This window comes from Taurulus bubalis (genome assembly GCF_910589615.1).
Source record: "Taurulus bubalis genome assembly, chromosome: 8".
Classification (NCBI taxonomy): domain Eukaryota; kingdom Metazoa; phylum Chordata; class Actinopteri; order Perciformes; family Cottidae; genus Taurulus; species Taurulus bubalis.
The window spans coordinates 23,278,968-23,302,478 of record NC_136596.1 but is presented as its reverse complement, the minus strand read 5'-3'; the positions used below and the strand labels follow the sequence as shown (position 1 = coordinate 23,302,478).

At 44.4% G+C, this 23,511-nt stretch overlaps 1 protein-coding gene across 2 annotated transcripts in view; it reads right to left on the bottom strand.

The window, feature by feature from the left end:
* dapk1 (death-associated protein kinase 1) overlaps window positions 1-22,592 on the bottom strand; it is a gene marked incomplete at its 3' end in the record, with an annotated part of 60,805 nt that extends 38,213 nt beyond the window's left edge. For both annotated transcript variants that reach the window (XM_079221880.1, XM_079221881.1), the window contains exon 1: window positions 22,502-22,592. In XM_079221880.1, coding sequence (XP_079078006.1) covers window positions 22,502-22,563 — 62 coding nt within the window. In that variant the 5' untranslated portion in view covers window positions 22,564-22,592. The remainder of the gene's footprint in view (window positions 1-22,501) is intronic.
* Between the last annotated feature and the right edge of the window lie 919 nt (window positions 22,593-23,511).

The following is a 23,511-nucleotide window of genomic DNA, read 5'->3' as shown; positions in this document are numbered from 1 at the left end:
TTGACTGGTTTTAGATTTTCAAATAAGCATGTTTAGCTAACGTGACATTTCTTTTTTTAAAGACTCGACATGAAGCAGCAACATGTTAATAATGTTTCTCTGGGATATAAAGCGTTTTTGTGTAATGTTGACCAAAATTATTTGGATCCCACCGAGAACATTCATCAGCTGACCTGCCCAGGTGTTTCTTCCCAACCATGTGCTATACGGTACAGTGTCAACAGGTGAGTGGATACGTGTGCAGCCTTTATAGACTCAGACTTTGCAATCCATGCGTGACGAGCCTGAGTGACATTATAGCCTGACAAGTCCTCCATGTATGCACAACGCAGGAGCTGTCGGGGAAAGTCCATCAGCAACGCTACATCTATTGAACGCTGCCGTACCGACTGGATAGCGCCGACTCCACCTCAAAATGTCGGCCGGGAAAACTACTCGGGGGAGATAGCAAGGACACTTGGCTGAGGGCCGTTGACGCCTCCGCCGATTGTGGCTCCTCGCGGCCCTGGCAATCATTTAGCACTTAGTGTACCGAACACCCACAGAGGGAGGAATAGAACAAGGGAGTAGGGGATGAGAGAGGGCGCCACATTCTGTCTCGTGTTTTTTCATTTCCATCCAAGCCCAGATTTTCACACAGATTTACAGCTTTATGGCAAAAGCTTCCACTGCCTTGGCAAAAAGAAGAAGAAGAAGAAGAAGAAGAAGAAGAAGAAGAAGAAGAAGAAGAATAGCCGCAATAAAGCGAGTTCCCCTGCGCCGTCATCTGACTCCCACAGTCCTGCCAAGACGAGAGTGCACACTTGTCAGGAAGCAGTTCAGTAATTTAGCTATATGTTCCCACTCTAATCCTTGCTCAATGAGTCCCAATATTTGATGAGGAAACCCAGGATCCAGACTACAACACTGCCAGCTGCAGAGGAGCTTGGAGGCCAAAAAGAGAAATAAGGCTTCAGGGTGAGTATCAGGGTCTAATAACGTCTCCCAGCTCTGAACCCGTGACTGTGGCGTGTCCCCCATGGACCGATCACTGATGTCTGAGGCCACGCCCACATTCATGTAGATACAGACCGCCGTTTAGATTTTAGAAAGTTTGCTGCTCGCACAGGGGCTGAAAAAGAGCAATATAGCAAGACATGTGATGGTTAGAGCTTCTTAAATGTGAGGATCTGCAGCATCACTTTGTTTTAATGCGATTGTAATCTGAATGTCTTTAGAATTTGGATGGTTGGACAAAAACTATTTGCTTTCGTAGAATGTGACAGCCAAAACCAATAATCGCTTAGTCGTGAAAATAATCTGCAGGTTCACAGATAATTAAAAAAAAAAAAAAAAAGATTAAAAACATGCCTAAACATGCGGCTAAAAACATGGTCGCATCTCTTCTTCCTGCTCTTTGATTCTGTGGAGCAACAAGCACGGCCAATGAGCGACCTCAGCCGCTCCCTCGAGTGGCACGGCGCGTTGCATTTGCACATCCCTGTTAAATAGTTGCCGGTGGAAGGTTAATGACACAGTGGGTGAAATATTTCCCAGTTACAGCTTCGTAAAACGTGCGGATTTGCAGCTTTTCCTTGTCATATATCCTAGTAAATAAAACCTCTCTGGGTGTTGGACTGTTGGTCAGACTAAACAAGCAATTTAAAGACTTTAGATTCTGGGAATTACCATATATTTGGACAATTCATAGACTCAACGATTGACGAGCAAAAATAGTCTGCAGGTGAGTCAACATTGAAAATAATCATTGGTATTACACAGTGGGCAAAAACACTCCTGATCAATTATCAATGCAATACTTGTGGAGTTGTCCGTCACCCTGGCAAGTGGCTCCACTGATGCACAAAATAAACAAATACTAAAATAATAGGTGGATTTGGAAGCCTTGAAAAGCCATATTGGTTAAAAGGTAGAGACAGCCTTATTTCCAATACACAATTCTATGTGAGAAAAACTGTTTTCATCTACTTTGAGAACAGCTGATGAGTGTGGCGGGAGAAAACAGTAAAACTAAAATCCAAAAGTTTGACATAACCCTCTGGATATCGTCCGAGCATCATAATCAACCACATTAAACTGACATATATTGAAAGGGAAGTAATCCGATTCCTACGGTTGAGGGATTGTTTGCTGACAAACCGAACCTTGGATTAGCTCAAAGGGAATGATGTCTCTGAGGAAGTGGCTTGTGCCGCGACCGAACCAGACACAAAGCAGACACCGTGAAGAGGAAGAGAGAGAGACGAAGGATGAGCGCTTTCTCGTGATAATGACACTCCCATCCCCACCTGTCAGTCAGGCCTCCATCGTGTAGACCGCAGGGACAGAAACATCAGGTTCTAATCTGTGTCTGCTGTTCACACAGTGTGTGTGTGTGTACTATTATTATACAAGCAGACACACAGGACTCTGCACACTATTATAGCTCAAAGGATAATCACTTAAGCTGCAAACGTGCAGCTATAAAAAAGGTCAAGTTCAGACAGCCACGTGATGAGAATATTATATATGTTCGACCTACAAGTTCACCTCTCTTCTCATTCGCCCCGTTTTCCTTTTCACAAACGCACATCCAGGTGAGCAGAAAGTAAAACCGTTCCAACGGCTAACACGTGCAACTCCATGTGCAGACCACTGAAACTGCAAAAAGGCAAACAATTACGACAGCAACAAACCAGAAGCCCAAGAAAAACTAGCAGCTTCCTCACAACATCCTTCAAACTTTCCACAGTTCATGCAGAGGAAAAGCGTGATGTGTGAAGCCGTGGGACTTTGGGTGTGAAAACACTGTTGCGGATGAGAAAGGAGAACACGACCGATTTCCTGTTCATGATGATACGCCATCTGTGCAGATTGTGAAGACATCCTGTGACACTTTGTTTCCCCCCCCCGGGATTTACTTCTCCTGTCAGCGCTTCCATATAATGGTTTTATGACACAAACACAAGAAAAAAGCAATGTTGTGTGAGAAATACAAGTCTGTCGGACTATTCAGCGTATTGAAAAAGTCCTGCGTACAAAAAAAAAAAAAAAAAGAACCAACATCCATTGCAGGCACTTGAACATAACCTGTGTGGTATTTTGTGAGGGCTCTTATGCTGCCTGACCATTAAAAACAGGCAAGTGGAGACTTTTGCATGCAAATTCTAGCCAATTCACACAATGCACCGAAAGGTTCACTGTTCAATGCTACTACATCGTGCTATCGGTGAAGAGTTTGGTGAATTGCCATTGATTTATTTTTAAACATACAAATTATTTTTGCTCCATGAATTCAGTGGACACCGATGTTTTCTCAAATTCCCCGAACGTGGAAAAGTTACTCGACTTATCAACGTGGACTATTATGTTAAAGCACCCGATGGGTGTCAGGTTGAGACTGCAGTGAAGCGGAGCAGCGACTCTGGAGGAGGAAAGATGTAAAGAGGTTCTATAATTACTTTACTTGTTGTCAGCTTTACAAGGCAGGACCTTTTCAACAGAGAGACAGAGTAGAATAATTCATGTGTGATGAGGTTTTGACAACATGTAACAGCACTATTGTTTATGACGCAAACCTGAACACAAGAATGCATTGAAATGTGCATTTCTGCATATTGCTATGAACTGCGGATAATTGGTTGGCAAATGCCATCAGCATCGTGGTGAATTAGTGTGTTTGAGTGCGTTTCCTGCAGGTCCCCCCCACCTAATTAGAAGAGCCGATGGAAGACCATATAGATAGATACTTGTTCAACCTTTTAAGAAGAAGTAATCTGCCACGTATCATGAAAATAAAACCCCCAAAACGACTGCCGTTTGAGCCACTAAACACAGCCAGTGTGATGGCATGTGGCCTGTGGGAATCAAACGTCCACGCCTCTGTTATTTCCAAAGCGCTGCTGCCCCTGTACGCACACAGAGAGAGGGGGAAAGCGAGCCCACCCTTTGTGAACAACACCAGCTGCACACACACATACAAACAAGGGGAGAAATGGCAGCGGTTCAACTGAACGAGGCAGCGTTCTTACCCCGGTCCAGTTGCTCTTTCTGAGAGCTAAGATTTTAAAATATATATAGCTTACAGCTACGTTGACAGGGGGGGGTTCGCCCCACCTGATAGGCCCCTCATGTTTATTGTTACTACTAGCAGAGGCTAGCTGAGAAACCCCTCTCATCCTCTGGGGATGTGGAGGGAGAGCACTGACTTGCACCGGAGCTGCTGAGCAATCGCAAAGATGGGGCAGAAAATAATGAGCAGGCAGAGAAGAAAAAACGCCTTCCTGGGAATCACTGACAAACAGAGGCAGGGAGGCCGTTTCTCAAGAGCCCCCTCCCCTCCCTGCACAGCGCAAAACCCCAGATAGGCTGCCGGATCAAATTGCTGCATCCCCTTTGTACCTTTGTAGTGCTTAAAGCACGGACAAGGCTTCCTGCTTTCGGCCTACTTGTTTCTGTAAAAGGGGAGAGGATGATTGGGAGCTGGTTGGGAAAGGAAAGGAGAGGTTTGTTTGCCCGGCTGTGTGACAATGCCTCGAGGAGAGCTTTGCATTACCCAACACTGTTATTATCTGTGGAAATACACGGCGGCGGTCAACAGATTTACTGCCGCATGCTTCTCTAAAACCCCAATAATAGAATAGACTGAGCTCTCTCAGGTGTGTACTTCATACAGTCCCCGCCTGTTGAACGTACACACATGGGAGCGACAGTACGCAACAGTACAAAGTAACCGACGCTGCTTCCTTAAAAACAGACCTGCGCTCAGCCAATTTGCATGCAAACAGCCACACGGCGGCTGAGCCGCTGCAGACTCTGCAAATTAGATTTTGTGTCTGCTGATGCTGAGGTGTTGCTTCAAAGCACAAAGGCCTTCATTATGCAGCCCCGGTGCTGAAACACCTTTAGAGAGACTTCTTCACGCTGCAGATATCGGATCAGATGACTTCTTACGAGTCACCTTGGACAAGAGCAGCTGCTAAGTGGAGGTAATGCAGCGAAACAATGAGGTGCAGAACCGACTAGACAATCGGTAGAACAATGCTTTTATTTTTCAAGCACAAAAGCCAAAGCTTTGCTGCGTTTCTCTATAATACGCCATAAATATTATTATCTTTGGGTTGTGGACTGTTGACTGTCAACTTCGCCTGAGGTTTTAGGTACTACTGACATAAAAAAAAGTAATACTGAAAATAATTAATGTAATGCAACACAAAATATACCTATGCTCACAATGCAACAATATATTTGAGAGGGCAACATTACAAAAAACATTCACAATCACCTGGAAGTTTCCTGACTGACGTAAAAACTGAGATAACTAAATGTTTCCATCAGAAAGCCAAATGTCACCACTACTAGCCGCTGGTTGGGGTAAAATTCTTTAGTGCCGATGTCGTGTTGGAAATACAAGATAGCTCAGGTAGGTATAAGGCGTGTTATCAGGGTGCACGCTTATGAGAAGCAACAAATAGTCTTGTGAGAAAGACTGACCGCTGGACCCGATCGAGCGCCGCCTCGTCCCGGCTGCTGGCGGTTCGAGGGCCGCTGCTCTGACCGGCCTTGTCGGGCTGAGGCGATGCTGGACCGAACCATGTTCAGCTGTAATGAGCAGCAGAAAGGCCTTGAGAACAGGAATCAGGGGAGAGGCCTGGAAGTATGAATCTGACACTAACAAGCACACAACACAAAGTGTGGCCAGCGAGTGCGGGCACAGTGGATAAAAACAGTCGGGGTCGAACAAGCAGCTGTCGCCGTCTTCTCCAGTATTTTCCAGTATTACTGCGTTTTTCCTGCAGATCTGAATGCAGTGGATCTTTGAGTTTCTTGTAAAGCACGTTGAGAGGAACTTTTCCCCCTGAATGTCACAAAGTGAACTGTGTTCACAGTGGCTTTTTCATTTCCTTTAAACGCTCAAGTATTGAGGAAGCAAAGTATTGAGGAAGGTACCTGTGCGCCAGGTAGCACAGGTCATGATGACGACTCGGGCAGATAGAAGCTAATCGTGGAGCCGTGGTATGCTGGAGTCACTCTGCACTTTGTGGCACAACATTATGACGCATCATCCATTTTCTCCAGCCCATGGACAAAATATTGATGCCACTCTTCATGCAACGGCACGCCAAGACAAACAAGTTGTACATCGTTTCTTGTTGATGTGAGCCAGATCTATATGAATTCTTTCAAGTAGACAGGGTTGTGTTGAGAAGGCAGCTCCCTCGGTGAGAATGAGGTGGTAACAAGCTCGGTGTGAAGTTCAAGTCATCAACGCAGGGTGTCTGGCACAGCTTGGGCTGACAGCAGCTGAAGAACACGAACGCTCGCACACACAAACACACACTCACCAGCTGGCTTTAGGATCTTCTCGACATCTTGGTGCCTCTGCATCGAGGATTTGCTAAAATGCAGAAGTAAACCAGGTGTTTCCCCAGCGGAGAACATTTGGCTTCCAGCCAGTGCACAACCAAAGCTTATTCTCGTCTGGACGGCATTAGATGGAAATCATTTACTTTTAGAATAATCCAGTATGCGAGTAATTCCTTTGGGACCCGGCTGGGAAAGGAAGGTCTGATACTCACCCGTGTGACCTTTGCCCTCAATCCCACCATAATCCATCTATACATTACAGCCTCTTAAATACAGCCTACACTCGTGGGAGTATAATGTATGCATATCATGCCATACACACACACACACACACACACACACACACACACACACACACACACACACACACACACACACACACAGAAGTACAAGGATAAAATAAACGCCCTGCTTGCAACACACCGTCTGTGAGGTAAAGGTTGAAACACGTAGGTGGGTTTTCTTGCATCATGTTAAAACATCTGAGCTTTAAATTGCTGCTCCCAACAGTTTTAGAGGCTGCAGAATATTATTTTTTCACAGCAACTACACCAGCATGCAGCTGTCATTTCCATGGATTAGAGCCGACTCATCACTGGCTCTAAAGACGGACATTTAGCACAACAACAAAACAATTGGTTGCTCAAAAGTTCATTGTTTCAAATCATTATCATCATCGTTGTCGCATTAAAAATCAACAGCTGTTCAGTTCAGTAAATCTTTGTTGAATACAAAAGTGAGAGCCACCTTACTAAGACGGGTTTTAAAATTGTATTTCAATTCTACTTTCTCGTTTATTAGTCGAGACTAAATGTCAAACTAGACCGCTGGGAGAAAATTAAAACACCACAAAACATTTAAATCAAAAACCACATCATGATGTGAACACAAATTATCATCATTATTATTACAATAATAATAGAAAACCCTATTTTAATCTACATGCAAACACTTAATTGTGAATTTATGGATTTTCCCTTCAGACGTCTGTGAACACGAATGAATGCAGCCACTACCGAGCAGGTCAGAGCCCTCAGTCACTGCAGCGTGGGTCTGATGTTCTCGTAGCGCCATGCTTTTGTTTTGAAGGGCGACACGAGCAGCTCAAGAATTCAGAAGCGAATTCTTGGTCTGATGATATTTTTGTATTAGCGATTAATCGGTAAATTTGTTTTAAATTCTTCCCTTTTTGATAAAAAGTGAACATAATGTAAAAGATTCTTGTAGCTCAACGTGACATCTTTAATTATTTATTTTATAAATTACTGAAACAATAGTAATTGTTTGGGCACCAATAACGACCCGCTACCTCCTAAATAACACAATACATGATGAGGCACAGGAAGAAAAACATTCATTTTTAAGGTCCTGGTACTCGATTTAGCTTTGAGAGATAAGAAGCGCTGTGCTTGTGTTATCGTGGCCAGTACTACACGGTGCATCTCTCTGTCTCACGACTGAGAGCCAGCTATTGATTGGCTCTGAGCGCTACTACTGTGAAATATGAGCGGGTGCTGAAAAGCTGAAAAGCGTGAAGTACAATAGCAGGCGTGCTCGCAGAGATGCAGGAAGAAACGCACCGCACACACAAAGCCTCTCTGTCAAATCTGATACTGATGCACATGGACGGGTGGAGGATGACACACAAGTGGGAACACAATAAGTGTGATCTCAGCCACAGTTTGGTTTCCTTTGGTGTGAACCGCAGAGGAACTTTGCTCGCTGCATTTTTTTTGGGGGGGGTAGTTTGTTCACTTTGTTTTTTGCTGCCCAGCGACAGGCAAAAACATTAACTGCAAGTCGCATGACATTGTTCACACCTACTTTCATATATTTTGGTGTTTTTCTGGCGACAGAAATCTCAGACAGACATCCATACAATCAACTTTTAAGTTGATATTGTGAACAATTTACACAATCAGCCGTTTCGAAGCAATATTGAACTTACATGGCTCATGTAAGTTCAATACACTCTCTTTTGGTTACATTTTTGGTCTCCACCAAGTGCTGAGAGAAATATGTGACTCTTTAGCTGTTCAACTATCTTGAAAATGACGCTATGAGAGGAAACAAAAACAGTAACGTTGCAGTCAGGAAAGCCAAACAATGAGCTGAAACGCGCTATAAAAATATGGAAATGCTTGACCAATGGAATCCTTTGTTCCAGCCGATGTCATTCTACATGATAATTAGCCATTTGCTTCTCTGCGTTCCACAGAGTGTGTAATTTTAGAGCAATGGGCTCTAGGTCCAATGGGACATTTTTGAGACCATTGGTGTTTTTGGAATGATGTGCCTTCGGAGCAGAGGGCAGTCCTCCGCTCAACACCCCATAATGTAGGACAAACACAGCGACGAAATAAAAGCACAACATACGGCTCGAGATCGGCCAGCAGCCAGGATGAAATGCTAATGTGGCTGACATGCACTTGCTTGATTTCAGAGGAAAGTCATTTGGGCCCGTTGACGCAAAAAAAATAAAAAGATAAATGGTGGTAAATACGAAAAATCTGCTGCAAATTTACAATGTTCCTCCACCGCATTGTTGCGTCACACTGGTGAGAAACAGCTTTGAAACCAGTCAGTATAAGTGAAACAAATTTAAGCGCAAAGTAAATCTCCCCCCCCCCCCCCAAAAAAAAACATCCTACTATATGCATGTATGTCTTTCATCAAGCTCGACCACAAAGAGAACCACGTCTGCCTCTCCAATCTGCTCGACGGCCTGACATACTTTGCGGTGATATCGTACTGAAAAGGATTTGATGTCATTAAATACAGGTTTCAGGTTCGGTTAATGCAGCCGTCAGATAAATGTGATGTGTTGTAATCTGGCATTAATCTCCATCCCCGGCAGCTTTGTGACAAAGCAGCTTGAGCCGCCCCGATGATTGGCTGACGGGATCAGCCGTCGCCCCGTCGGCCGGCTTCGAAAAGACAATCTGCAGCAGGTGAAATTGAAATGTTATTACAATATAACTCCACAATTTCTGTATAAAACCCAGAGTCCCCCGGTGAGTGGAATACACACGCGCAGATAAAGTGGAATAACGGCGCTGCGTAACCTCTTTCAACCGCCTGCTCTGCGTTTACTCGACGTCTCTCAGGCTGAAGTGCTCCAGTGTGCCCACTCGCACCAAGTTTAGTCCAACAACAGCCGGTCAAATCAATACACGTGATTCTAAAGAAAACGAGCGACCTCGCTACTGCATACCGGAAAATATTTGTATTTGCGTTATCAAACACAAATGAAAATAAATGATGCATCCTGCAACTTCCACAAATGAAACAGTGATGACTGCTCATGCACGGAAATTGAAATGCAGAACTGTGCTTCCTTTCAATTAGCACTTAAAGACTAAGCCAGTCCATTAGTTCTTCATTAGTAGGACTTTTTCACGTAGCTCGACTCATCAAGTGTTTCCATACTTATAGAAGAAGCTCATCCGTCAGACTATAATGGAAAACACAGCGCTGGCAGCAGCCGGGTTTTATGGATTTGGTGACGAACCTGAGGCTTTAAAAACAGGACAGCACAGTGTTTTTGAAAAAAAAAAATTGTCTTCGCAGTTATTGCTGCCAAATTGCTTGGCACTTAGGAGAGTAAACACTAGAGAGACAGTGAGAGAAAGAGAGCGGGGAGACTGTGAAAGCTTATTATTCGTTGTTCGTCTTACTAACACTCCTCAATTTAACAACCACCATCTTTTCTCAACCGTACAGCCCGGTGTGAATGTGGGCTCTGCGTATTGTTCCATCCCCGATCTCCACATGAAAAGAAAATGAAGCGACGATCTTTGTGTTTTTGTGAGAGATGCACTACAATTACAGTCCTGCTTCTCCAGTTAATTAAATTGTCCTTGGCTCATGGGGGATGCATAAAGCCCTCGGGCGCTGCACACCACCCTTTTGTCAGTGTCCGAATTCTCCACATCGGTCTCCTCCGCCACAGCACCGGAGGCGACGGAGCTCTCAGCGCTTCCTCCACGTTTGACAAGTCTTGGGTGTTTATGTGTCGAGAGGAAATGGTAAGTCTAGATGACAGCGCAGATAAAAACCAGAACAGAAACTACATACTGCTGACAATTTATAAATTAGTAATAATTTTAAAAAGCAGCGAGTGCTGCTTTTTAAAAACTCTTTATGTACGAAATTCGTTGCGCTGTTGAGACTGCAGGTGATTGACAAGTTGGTATTTGGTTGTTGTACCGTTAGTCGGACAAAACAAACACTTTGAAGATGTCGTTTGGGCTTCAGGAGATTGTCACAGCAATGTTTATAGACTTTTCAGGAAACGAAGACCCCTGAGTTCAACACTGTGCCGTCTGTTAAGGGGATACCACATAACCACAGCATCCCTGGTTCCATTCTAGCTGGAGACCTTTGTTAAGTTCCCTTCTCTCTCTCTCTTCTTGTTTCCTGCCTTCTCACTCTCAACTAACAAATAAAAAAGGGAGAAAAGAAACTTGCAACATGCAAACAAACAGCATCGTAACCCATGAGGTTGCCATCATACTCGTGCTTCAGTGGAAGTTATCATCTTGTAGATTTATCCGCTGACTTTTCGATTAATCAATCGGATGTTTCGTCAATAAAATGCCAGAAAATGTGAAAATAGTGAAAAGAATTCCGGAGTTTAAGGAGACGTCTTCAAATGTCTTGTTTTGTCCAACCAACAGTCCAAAAGCCTTAAATATTTGATTTTCAATGATGGAAAAGCAGCAAATCTCCACATTGGAGAAGCTGGAACCAGAGAAAGTTTACTGGAAGAGCTAATTATTATTCTGTCCATCGATTAATTAGCTAATCAGCATATTCATGATAAATACTGAATATTGTTTGCATAGTTTTCATAACCATTTCCGCTCTTTAGTATACCGAAACTTCGAAAGGAGTTTACCTGGTAAATAATTAATACATGATATACATAAGTGCAACATTTCAATCTTTATTTTGATGTTGATCTTTCTATAATAGATATTGATCCATGATACTAACAAGTTGCAATCTTCCCAAACACCGGAATCAAACAACAACACCAATGCAATGATGTCTTCTTGTGTACTTCTTTGACGGTGCAGCAAAGACACGTCTCAAACTAAAATCAGTCCCTCAAAGAGACTCCACGCTGATGGAGAAGCCCGTTGTCCATCAGTTTTAGGCGTCTTTCTCATCCACATCTTGGTCAGCTTCTCGAGCCAGTCGAGTCCCACCAGGATCAGATGAGAATATCAAAAGTAGCCAATGACAGAGGCCATAAGGTACGTTTGTCTTTGCGGCTCTCCGCTGTGAAAAACAAAACCTCCCCGGGTGAGGCCGAGCTTTTCATCCGCAAACGGAGCGCCGTGTGGGAGGACGGCTCGGAGTGCTCCCTGCATGCCCACTCGGCTGTAGTGTGGCCCACGAGCTGCGCCGGCAGAAGAAAGAAAAAAAACATTACGCAACCACCACGCCATTGTGTACAACGGAAGGGTAACCACGGCAACAGGATTCAGAGAGCGAGCCAGAGGGAACCAGCGGCGGTCGGAGGAAGGAAGAGATAATCCTGGTTGGGCTTTAAAACGGCGTGTGTCACAGTGTTTGTGTTCAGATATGGATTTTGTCAGGATGTCCTGACGGAGTTTTTTCTGACCCCAGCTTCAAGGAAGTTGATACGACTAATGGCAACGGGCTGGTTTGAGATCGCTAGGTTTTGGTTGGCATGGCAAAGCTTTGTTCGAGCCACACTGGACGACCTCGGTTCCCGTTTAACAACCAAACATACTTCTACAATATAAAAACAAAAAAAGAGAAGCGTTGATAGGGAGCGCACAAGCAGAGCACACACAGCCCGGCCCTTTACTGACACTGGAGATCATCCTGCGGTGGGATCACCGGCTGATCTCCCTCCAGCCAGCTGCCACCTTTATTATGTTTTTGTAGTGAAATGAATAAGATTACTTATGCATAACATTCCTCATCTCATTTTGGGCCAATCTTGACAGCCCTGGTAGCCGATGCATTGACCCGAGCTCAAGATTTTACATGGTCAACGTTTAAAAACCCGTCAGCTACCAGGAGACTACGAGCTTAAGGTGTATTACACGGCGACATTATTTATCCTTCATGTGACACTATCGGTTAACGCTAGCTCGCCAACAAACTAACATCAGACGACTGAAGTGATCGGAGGCATCAGTAAAATTAGCTTAAAACAACCCCAAATGTTGTTTTTTATTTACGCGAAATAGTTCATTAACGTTGTCAAGACCTCCACAGTGAGTGGGACTTTCTATGACTTATGATCTCAGATGTATAACCCCACCCCACCCGGTGCCATTTAGCAGCTCAATGTGACCTCGGCGAGGGAGGAGTCACGGTTGCTGTTCCAAAAACTATAAGCGACAGTCCTGACTGACAGATTCCTGGCAGAAAGCTAAATGAGAGGCAGGCAGTGTTTGCCCTCGTCTAGTAGCGACGGCAAAAAGCCATTCAACGCGTTTGAGGAATGTCATTCACCTCCCCCAGCCCGAAGGTTTTTAAGGCAACGCCAACAATGGAAACATTGTGCTTAGAGGTAAAGAGAGGTGAAGGGTTTCTTTTACCATCTTCAGAGCTGTTGTGATCTCCAGCCACCATGGTTCCCAAACTGGTTCACTGTCAAGAGCCCCTGAACACCATCATTATAGTCTCCTGGGATCTGATGTGGGATTGGTCATTACAGACACACAGATGTGGATTAAAAACACACACATTCTCCTCTGCGTGTGGATGTGAAGATAATCAGCCTGGTACCTCGATGTGCGTCGCCTCTGTGCTCGTCTTAGAAAGTCACAGTGTGGCACACATTACAGCGAGCGCTCCTGGATAATAAACTAATCGTGCAGAGATAGTTAATAATATATTAGGACATTACCATCCATGGCAACAAACAAAGACTTCATAAATTAGAGCCATGATTTTGGTAATCATATATTCTAATAGTGAACAATGAAGCCAACAAGTAAAACCATGTAGTGACCCAACCGGCCGACGTCCAGGTCATGGTCATTCTATTATAGCCTGCGTATTGTTTGGCACTTTTCCAAAGTAGTGCCCGAAAGTATAATAATCATGTTTCTCGACTGATACCAAAGTGATTATCTTACGTTGAGAAACTTGTAAAGGCTTTTCTTTCAACGAGAGAAACTAAAATACCAGATTGAGGGGAACGTCATTTAGTTTTGTAGGTTATACCGTCGGTCAAAGTAGTGGACAAATTACATTTTTCACCTGATGATGGCGCGAAAGTTAAAAACGTCAGAGGAGCGCCAAGGTTATTACATAACGAACATCACTACGTGAACAACAACAATCCATCCAATTTCACCCAAAACGTCAAAATCCCAGTGGTTCAAGAGATCACTAAAGTCAGTACGATCCATCCTCTGGGGACCATGAATGTTTTATTAAAATGTCATGGCAAATCGATGGTTCGAGATATTTTATTCTGGAACAAAATGGTCGGTGAACGAAAGCATCTGATCAAAATATAAGTGAACAAGATTATAAATGTACTTGGCCGTAATCAATACCGAGTTACAATTCCTGACCTCAGTGGAGTACTGTGAGATTTAAACCCCTCGATAAGAAACATTAAACACACATCTTGACTCCTATGAATACATCACTTATCACAACAACAAAAACATGATTCTTTCAGGTTTGCACTCAATCTGTCACGTTAGTGAAGCATTTCTTTTATTTTTGGAGGGGGGGGCTTTGGGGTACGACTGAGGAAGACGGAGACAGAAACCAGCTCGATATCAGGCTGTGCATGCAAATGGAGAGCAGTGCAAGACCGTCGTGCTGACAGCCGAGGAGATGCTGCTGGTGGTGAAGAGCTGCTGGTATTTCAGGCGGTCCATCCGTCCGTCGTCACCCGTTATATTTTGTGCTCGCTGTATTAAAAACAGGGGCCCCTTATATGAAACTGACATTCAGCAGGTTTCGAGGTGGCCGTCTCCACCGGTGACTCAGGGAAAGTGGGCAGGCACACAGACTGGTTTTGTAGGCTTCCTCTGTTGATGTGACCCTGTTGTTAATATGAGACAATCTACTAAATGACAAGGCGGCCGGCGATGACATTCAGAAAACTACAGGACGACGGCGCTTTATGATTCCTGGTAATGACTGCGAGATTAAAAAGAGTCCGACCCGGCTGACATTAATTAAAAACTCGACGGAGTTTGGAAAAATCTCCCCTTTGCCCTTTCTTTTGATTATCTCAAAGAAGGAAACACATCACAGGCAACACAAAAGGCTTGATCTTCAAGGAAAAGGAGCTCCCAGTAAACCAAACACAACAGACCGAGTGTGAGCATTGCCAAGACAACAATTATCCACCTAGAAACAAGCAACAGAAGAATAAAGTTTCACCTCCAACTGTGTGAGAGAATTAACTTTGGGCTTCCAATTGGTGCCAATACGTTTTGGCAGCATGTATGTATGTATGTATGTATGCATGTATGCATGTATGTATGTATGCATGCATGCATGTATGTATAGCAGACATTAATCTGTGATCGGGCCCAGAGCGGTGAGTGTAGCAGGCGGCGCCAGCGTGAGAGTGTATTGATCAGGCGAATGATACAATGACAAGCACATCCTCCGCATCTGTACGTTTGAATTCCCACTGATCTTGGAGCAGCACACGTGAAGTCAATGACAGTTGAGCTCATTCTGCAGCATTTTAAATTCTACTCGGGGCTGCACTCAAAAACATTCAGGAACAGGCCTTGCCAAAATTAAAAGGCCCCCCCAAAAAAATAGAAGTATGCAAAATACTTGAATACAAAAGAAACATTTGGATAAAGACATTAAATAACAATAATGATGAATCACAAGCGCATTTAGGACACCTCCTCGCCTCTTCATTCAGACAGGAGTTAGATTGACAACGTACACACCGGAGCCATAATTAGCTGTATTTCTCGACCTTGAGGACTGGGGTTTGTGACCTCCACCGGACGTAGAGCGAGTGGTGCGTTTGTGCCAACTGAGCCAGTCATTGTCATTTGCCTCGGTAGGAAGGAAGGTAACAAGATGGGGGAGTTGGCTGAACACACACCACATGCTTTGTTTTCATAACATTGATGACATTGTGTCATGTGTTGGACTTAAAGACAGACTTTAAGTAAGTAAAGTGCATCTATATCGCACTTTTCACAGACAAAGGTCACAAAGTAGAAAAATAAAATGACATAAAAAAAAATGACATACAAAAATTAAAATTAGGAGCCATGATGTATACGGTCAACAAAAGTTGGACACCTGTGCCAAACATCAACAAAGGGGAATCCCAAAGTGTATCACCAGAATAAGCAGTGAGGCTCTCACATAAAACACATCTAACTAACTGTAACATTACCGAGTGCCGAGATCGCTCATAGTGGTTAAAACTGAACATCTAATCCCAGTTTGAAAACGGCTTTTGAGAGCCTTGGCAGTGTAGATCCCGTTGTTTACATGAGCTAGAAGCCCAGCTGTAGTTGTATGAACTCGACAGCAGCACCAGTCGGTCAGTCTTGCCTGAGCCAGAAGGAGGATTTAGTTAATATACATCCATGCTCACGACAGTCATACTCTAAGCCGTCGACAATGATCTCTAATCCCTCTGTGAGCTGATGATATTTTGCTCATAGTGCTTCAAATGAGCTTGGGTACAAATATACCCAATATATACCCCCCCCAAAAAATTGTGAACGGACAAAACTTCTATAAATGTTTGTCAAAATTCATGGACTTTAAAGATGCATCTGTGGAAAATGTGCTGCCGCTCCTTCCTTGTTGGTACTGTTGTTAATGATCAAACAAACAAATGAAGAACAGAGCGGCAGCAGGAGGATGTGTTCTGGTCTCTAATCAGTACGAACGCCGCATACGTCTTGGCGCCTCGTCTACCTGCATGAATCCGCCGTGACATTTTGTCTTTAATACCCCAGAACAAACCCACGTGGATTCTCCGATTTATGTGCAGACAAACACACGTCCAGCTCACATCCAACGTCCTCCAGACATAGATATCTAGCTTACAGCCAGAACGTTTGACGCTTATTCAACACAAGCAAGCTGTTGCTGCTTCTTTCTTTAATAAACCTTCCATGCGTTTCAGAGAAACACAGCGGATGAATGATTAACTTGAAAGCTACCAATCAATGACAGAACAGCAAAAAGAAAAGCATGCTGCATTTGTTTATAATTGATAAGATAGAAGCTATTAAAATCAGGATTAATAGTGTCATGTTGCTGAAATTGCCTCGCTTTTGCGAGCGTAGTCGGACATGAAGTGCAGCATCTTCCCAGATGAACGTCTTTGACTTCAGTGGGCGAGCATGTGTGATAGGAAAAAACACATCTGAAGGAGTGTTGCATAACAAACACATCTTTTGAACGTAATACACAATTGTTTACACTTTTTCTGATCGACTCTTCCAATTCCAACCATTCTGGGACTAAAAGGCTCCACGTACAGTTATGTACGCTCATCAGATTCATTGCTGTTAACTGAAGGTGAAAGGTGCCCGTGACGGAGTATAAGCAAGACTGCCAACGTAATATGAGGGGGATGAAAGACAGACAGGGGGAAAGTTGTCTTTTCCCCAGACGAAAAGGGTTGTAGCTCTCTCTCACGCACACGCACACGCACAGGGGATCCAATTATCCTCCATTGACTGCGGGGATTAATTGAAAATAACTCATTATGCTCCTCGAGGACATTCCAAGTGAGTCAGATTTCAATTTGACTCGCGAGGTGACCGCAATTCGAGGAGTCTGACTGGAACGATCGCACGGATTAAAAAAAAAGAAGAAAAAAAAAGGCAGATGGATTGACCAAAGAGACGGAGAGAATCTGAACCCGGCGGGAATACTGTCCGCCAGTATTTCTACTTCTGCACCGTAAACCTGCCATTAGCTCTTTCCTCATTTTCCTTCTTCATGGTACGTCTCTCTAACACGATGATCTTGAGTTCACAGGAATATCATCGAGCCTCTTCGACACATTTACTCCCGACTTCTGCTGCGTAATGTTGGCAACACAGACCGAAGCGTTTGCACTCGCGTGCGTCACACTAAAATGACTCGAATGTAAATACGGCAACCAGAGAAATAGATGTCTTGAGTGAGACGAGTGTCATCGATGGGGTCTTTTCCATAACACTCATTTGACCTCTATACACACACACACACACACACACACACACACACACACACACACACACACACACACACACACACACACACACACACACACACACACACACACACACACACACACACACACACACACACACACACGATGCCAACTGTAAACATCGGGCAGATATTTTTGTTGTGATCGTTGCTAAACCACAGCAAAGATTTTAGGCTCGTCGCCCATTTTTTGCTTACAAATTACAACCATTTCCTTCAAATGGTGGTCCTGTGACGTAATTAAATCACATTGTGTAAACTCTGCATTTCCATCTTCCCCCCCCCACCTAGTGTCCAACATTATTAAGCTACCTCAAATCAAAAGCTGTTCTTAAAATATAGAAGATTATATTAGTGAATGATAGAATAGCTTGAATCTGATGGACTCGGAGACAAATCCTCAAAGAAAGAAATGGTAACGTTGCAATTATGTGACAGCGCTGCCGCTCCCTGGGGTGGAGGGGGCTCTGTGTGTGTGTGTGTGTGTGTGTGTGTGTGTGTGTGTGTGGCAGGCCTCATCAAGGACACTCCTGCTACCCAGACTGCCCCTCCACCCAATAATGCAGTCCAGGGGTGGGGGGTGGATCTAGGTCAGTAGCTGGGGCGCAGTCTGCATGTACGTGGCATTAGCCGGTGCTGGTGTGTGAGGAAAAAATAAAAAGGATGTCACAGTTTCATGGAGTGAATATTCCGTACATTTATTTCTAATGGGGGAATAAGAAAAAAGGAACTCCTGAATGATATCACTGTGTAATACAGGGGCCCGTGTGGATGTTTTATAATCCTGTTTTGTATTCATAGAAATGTGTCTTTTGGGGGGATTTTTTTCGCAGTGGAATCACCTAAATGCGGACCCAGTTTAATGCTTTTCCTGTAAACTTGCATTGCAGAATCCCTGCTGAAATGCACCGACCCCTCCTCCTCTACAAAGGGCAGCTCCCACCACACGCACACGCACACACACACACACACACACACACACACACACACACACAAAAGGAGGGCCGACTGGTAGAGAGTCACACAGCGGTCAGATTAATGCAGACTAATGATCGAGGCAGAGCACTGCAAAAATATGCAAAGTGCCAAACGGCCCTGTGGACCAGATAAAAGGCATAAAAACAAACAAATATATTCCAGTCAGTTAACGTTTTGGTCTCTTTCTCTCTCTCTCAGCCAGAAAGCAGCTGAGTCAGTCGGTCTGCAAACAAATGACAACATGGAAACTGAAGAACTCAACTCACATGACCCAACGGCCTTTTTTTTGCTCTTTTCTTTTTTCATGCAGACTTTGGTGTTTTTGCTGAAGAAGAAGCTCCTAGACGACGGCACGCTATACATGCTGATATTCTAGATTGATACCGATCAGATATCCGCCGCTCGGTGTCGGCTCCTGCTGACGTGATGGGGGTTTCTCCTGTCGATAGCAGTGGAAAAACACTCGAGCACAAAGGCCTCTCCAAACAACATTACAATTTAATCAGTGTGAGTTTCTGTTGAGCTTTGCTGTCAAATTAGGGTGTAAAAGATGTTTTTAAAGCACTAATGATGACTAGATATACTGTGTACTGATGATGCAACTGATGATTGTTTTCACTAATGACTCGTTTTCAGGGCCATATTTCAATTCATAGATTCATGGTTTTTTTTAAATTAAATTGGCGTAAGAAAGCACTTTTTACAGCAATATAAAAATGGAGAAAAGCAGCAAATTTCCATCAATGAATCCGTTTGTCAATTAGTCAACTAATCCTTTAGTTTTAGCACAATGTATTGAACATACAACAAATAGAGGCATGGAAGAAAATTCCTCAACTGCAAGCTGAAGAGGCCCTGAACCTCAATAATAGGCATCACGGCGCCAATACGAAACCCTTTAAAACGCCTCAACGATGCTTCTCCCTTCACTCGAGCCTCATTTTGAGGAGGTATCAAATGGGCGAGGTCTTCAACAAATTCCCCAGCTGATCTGGAGCCTGAAGTGAGAGTTTTCTGCCAATCTGTGAGGCAATTAGAGCGAGATCAAGCGAGCCCAGATGCGGTCAGCGCTCGGCTCATTAGGGGAAAGGGCTGGGAGGGGAACAGCAGCCGTGGCAGTTTAGACCAGGAGGATTACAGGCTGACTGGACATTTACTGGACAGTTCAAAAAGGGAGAATTTGACCACCGGTGCACTTGAACTGGGATTATCACACTTTTTTTATTTTGGAGGCTCCACGCTAGCCATGCTGCAATTCCCCGAGTGACAGTTTGTTTTTGCATTTGTAATAATTTCAGTTATGCGAGTTGCCTTCACCACCTCTGGAGGGATGTTTTTTTTTTTTTTTTTAACAGTCTGAGAAAGACCGGTTTATGCCATGAGGCGGTTAAGCCGAGGTCTGATGAATGAATGAATGAATGAATGAATGAATGAATGAATCAATCAATCAATCATTCTGGATAGCTGATGATGCCAGTGGCAATAAATACATTTTAGAGACGGGATCAGACTGCACACTACGCCCTCAAATCAGTGTCTCACATCTCATTTGGCTGTGTTTAACGAATCCTTGCCATTACGCTGGGCCTACACGATCACTGTACACACACACACACACACACACACACACACACACACACACACACACACACACACACACACACACACACACACCTTGGGCGCTTGGCTGCACCAGCCTTCGGTTCTACCACGCATGCACACAAAAAGCAAGCAGCGTCGGTGTCAGCGAGCGGCTGAAGTCCCTGCTTGGGTGATCAGGAGCCCGGAGAAGAGTCGTCTCAAAAGCTTCTCTGTATTTAAGCGAGCAAAGCATTACAGTAACCCAGCCAATGAAAACACAGAGCCACCGGTTTCCATCATAAATTAACTGGTTTATCCAAAGTTCCTCCAAGCACGAGAGAAAAACTATTTTGAAAGCACACACGGCGCAATATCCCTCGTCATTTTCCATATTCTTATCCCAAAGCGGTCGTTCCCAAAAGTGTTTTTCTAATATGAAAAGCTGGCACACATTCTGTTCGCTTCACTAATTTATGAAGGAATTAACATGCATAAAACATGTCTTTGAAATGCCTGGTTTACCCGTCCGACGTAGCATGAGGTGATGGTCAGGAATGTTCATTCACACACAAATTTGCTCGTCGTGATTTATCGATAAAAGGCTTTTTGTCAATTTGGTCGTGATTGTTTGTCATTGTTTTATTAAAGTGGGTCCCCAGAATAAAGAATAAAAAAAAGTTTAGGACACACTGTACAAGTGTTTGAAGTCAGATTCAGCAAGCCGTCTTAACTGCACAAAATTGACAGAAATTTCTCGTTTCAATTGAGTGAATGTGACCTGTTCATGTGTAGGAGCCCATTTGGGAGTGTTGATCCTCGGCATGACCCACATTTCATTCATTATAATGTTACCCAAGAAGGTAAAAATAAAGAAGCCTTAAGTCCTGCTGATGAAAAACGGGCATTGCCGTACTGAGAGAGGAACAAAGTGGGGATGGATGGACATGAAGTCAGACGCCAAAAAAAAAACGTCTCTCTGACCTCGGAGGAAACTGTAAAAACATGCAGGAGGCCCAGAGTCCAGTTCTAGCTGGAGAACAGGTGCATGCCTGTTTTTAGACAATGCAAAACATGCCTACCGCTCACAGATTATTCAGGCTATCATAAAACAGGTAAAACTTATTTTTCCATATCACGCAGAAGGCTTGAGCCTCCGCCAAGTCATACATCATTCTTCTGTCTTGGAATGCTTCCAAAAAAACAGACGGGTGTAATACTCGATCTGGGCGGTTTGCCATTAGAGCATACTCAAAAATACCAGCTCTGGGATGCCTTCACTATACACACAGCAAACGTGTATATAATATTGCGGCACTCAAAATGTTGGAAAAAAAAAATATTCCAAGATTATGACTATGAATCTGACTACAGCAGAGAACGGGATGCAGTCGCGTTGGAGCGACGACCAGACGACACCCATCGCCGGGCCTTTACCTCCAGCCAGAAACTCAATCCCATTACACAAAGCTCCCAAATCGTCTCTATTACCAAAGTAGCATAGTGAAGCGGCTCACGCAACTTCAGCCCCCACCCGCCTCCCACGGTGCTGGAAGGGGAGCGCTAAGAGCCAGACAGGGAACTGGAGAGCAGAACAACAATTGGAGTACATGTGTCACTTTGATAACCAGAAACCCACAGAGGTCCACTTCCACGGTCTGACAGCGATCTCTACACTGTTATTTGTGCCTTGGCTATCATGTGAAGTTGCAGCAGCGAAGTTAAGCTGAAAACAAGGCTGGGCCCAGTTTCGACACTGTGGTTTCAACATGACAGCATGTCAAAGGATGTGGCCACCCCATGCGTTGTCGTTTAAGCAACTATCCAGATCAAAATAAATAAATAAATAAATAAATAAATAGGGGTGCAAATCACCCGTCTTCATGCAACCTCTTTATCCCCATTGTCGAGCTTTCACCTTTGACCAAACGCTGTCTGGATGGAATGAAAGCCGGCTGTGCCACGATGTAAATCCTCTCCCCACATAGAAAAGATGCATAATGGCCTGCCATAAATCTCCAGGAGGAGGCAGCTACAGTAACCAACGCTGTAACCTCTCCATCACCGGCAGTGATGCATTATGGACTGCATTAATCAAGATGCACTCACAGTAGGGGAGGCTACTCACAGCCATACTATCAGGGCATGTTCAGGGTTTAAACCCATCTGGATGCAGAGTTGTGAGTGCAGCACGGGTGTGCGATGTAAGACTTTGGATGGATGGGCTTAAAATGCAGAATATAAATCATGTAAATGTAGAGATGTAAATCAGATATTCTCCACACACCCTGCCTCTCGCACCACGAAAAGGGGAAGTTAACACGCATTACGAATAACAACACAACCGCGATGGATTAAATAAAACAAACATATTCAAAAATAAACCTACCTCCCAAGCTCGTCTCCGAAATCGTAAAATCCCTCCACATTTTCTTGGTTGAACACAGTCATGTTGTCCAGGCACTTTCTCGCTTTGCCCCCGACCGCAGGCATGTCCTCCGGGGAGAGAAATCAAACAGCAGCGCGGCAACACCGGGCTTCTTCACAGCGGCACCATGCCCAGCAGCAGCCTCCGGTCCGGGCAGGGCTACAGCCGAGCGGTCCTCCGCATGTTGGGGAGCTTCCCAGGAGTAGAGAGAAACACATTAGCGGGGGCCGCGGAGGGGGAATGAGACATTGCACCTCGACTTGGAGAAAGGTGGGCGTTCAACAAAAGGAGAGCCAGCTGACGGCGCCGTGAACCTGCGCCTCCGGGGCGACGTCACGACTCCTGGAGCTTTTCCTCCCCGGTGCCCTCCTTTACTAGCTCGGTGTTTTATTCTTTATTTTACCCCGGGCACCAGTTTAAATTATTGGGCTATAATAACAGGTGACACACGAAATAAAATGGAGATATAACCAATAAGTATGTCACCACCGGCTGGTTAGGAATGCAAATAGCCCTCGTGAACGCGCGTAACGACCCAGGCAGGTGTTTTAACACAGTTTAACTGGAACTGGGAAGAAAAGAAAACACACAAAAAACACCCCTAGAAACACGAATTAAAAGCCGAACAGTTGAGCTTCTCCCCCAAATTAAAACCCACGACTCGCCCCTGGAGCCGATATGAAATATTCACAATCCTGCACCGCCGAGCGTCTGTGGCTCGTTTTCTCCACCGCGACAACTGACTCAAATTGTGTCAATTCTCTGAAAAGTCGCTTACCGGTTTTGTCGGTGTGTGTCCCGCTGACGAACGGAGCCCAGATTTCATGCGTTTCGTGGGCGCTTGTGACCCCGGTTTGGCTCACGGGAGACAACAACAAAAAAAATGCTGGCGTGAAAACGGTAGAAATCAACGTTAACAATGTAAGGCAGTCTGGGTCTTGGTGCTGCGTTCAGGATGTATGGGAAATTGG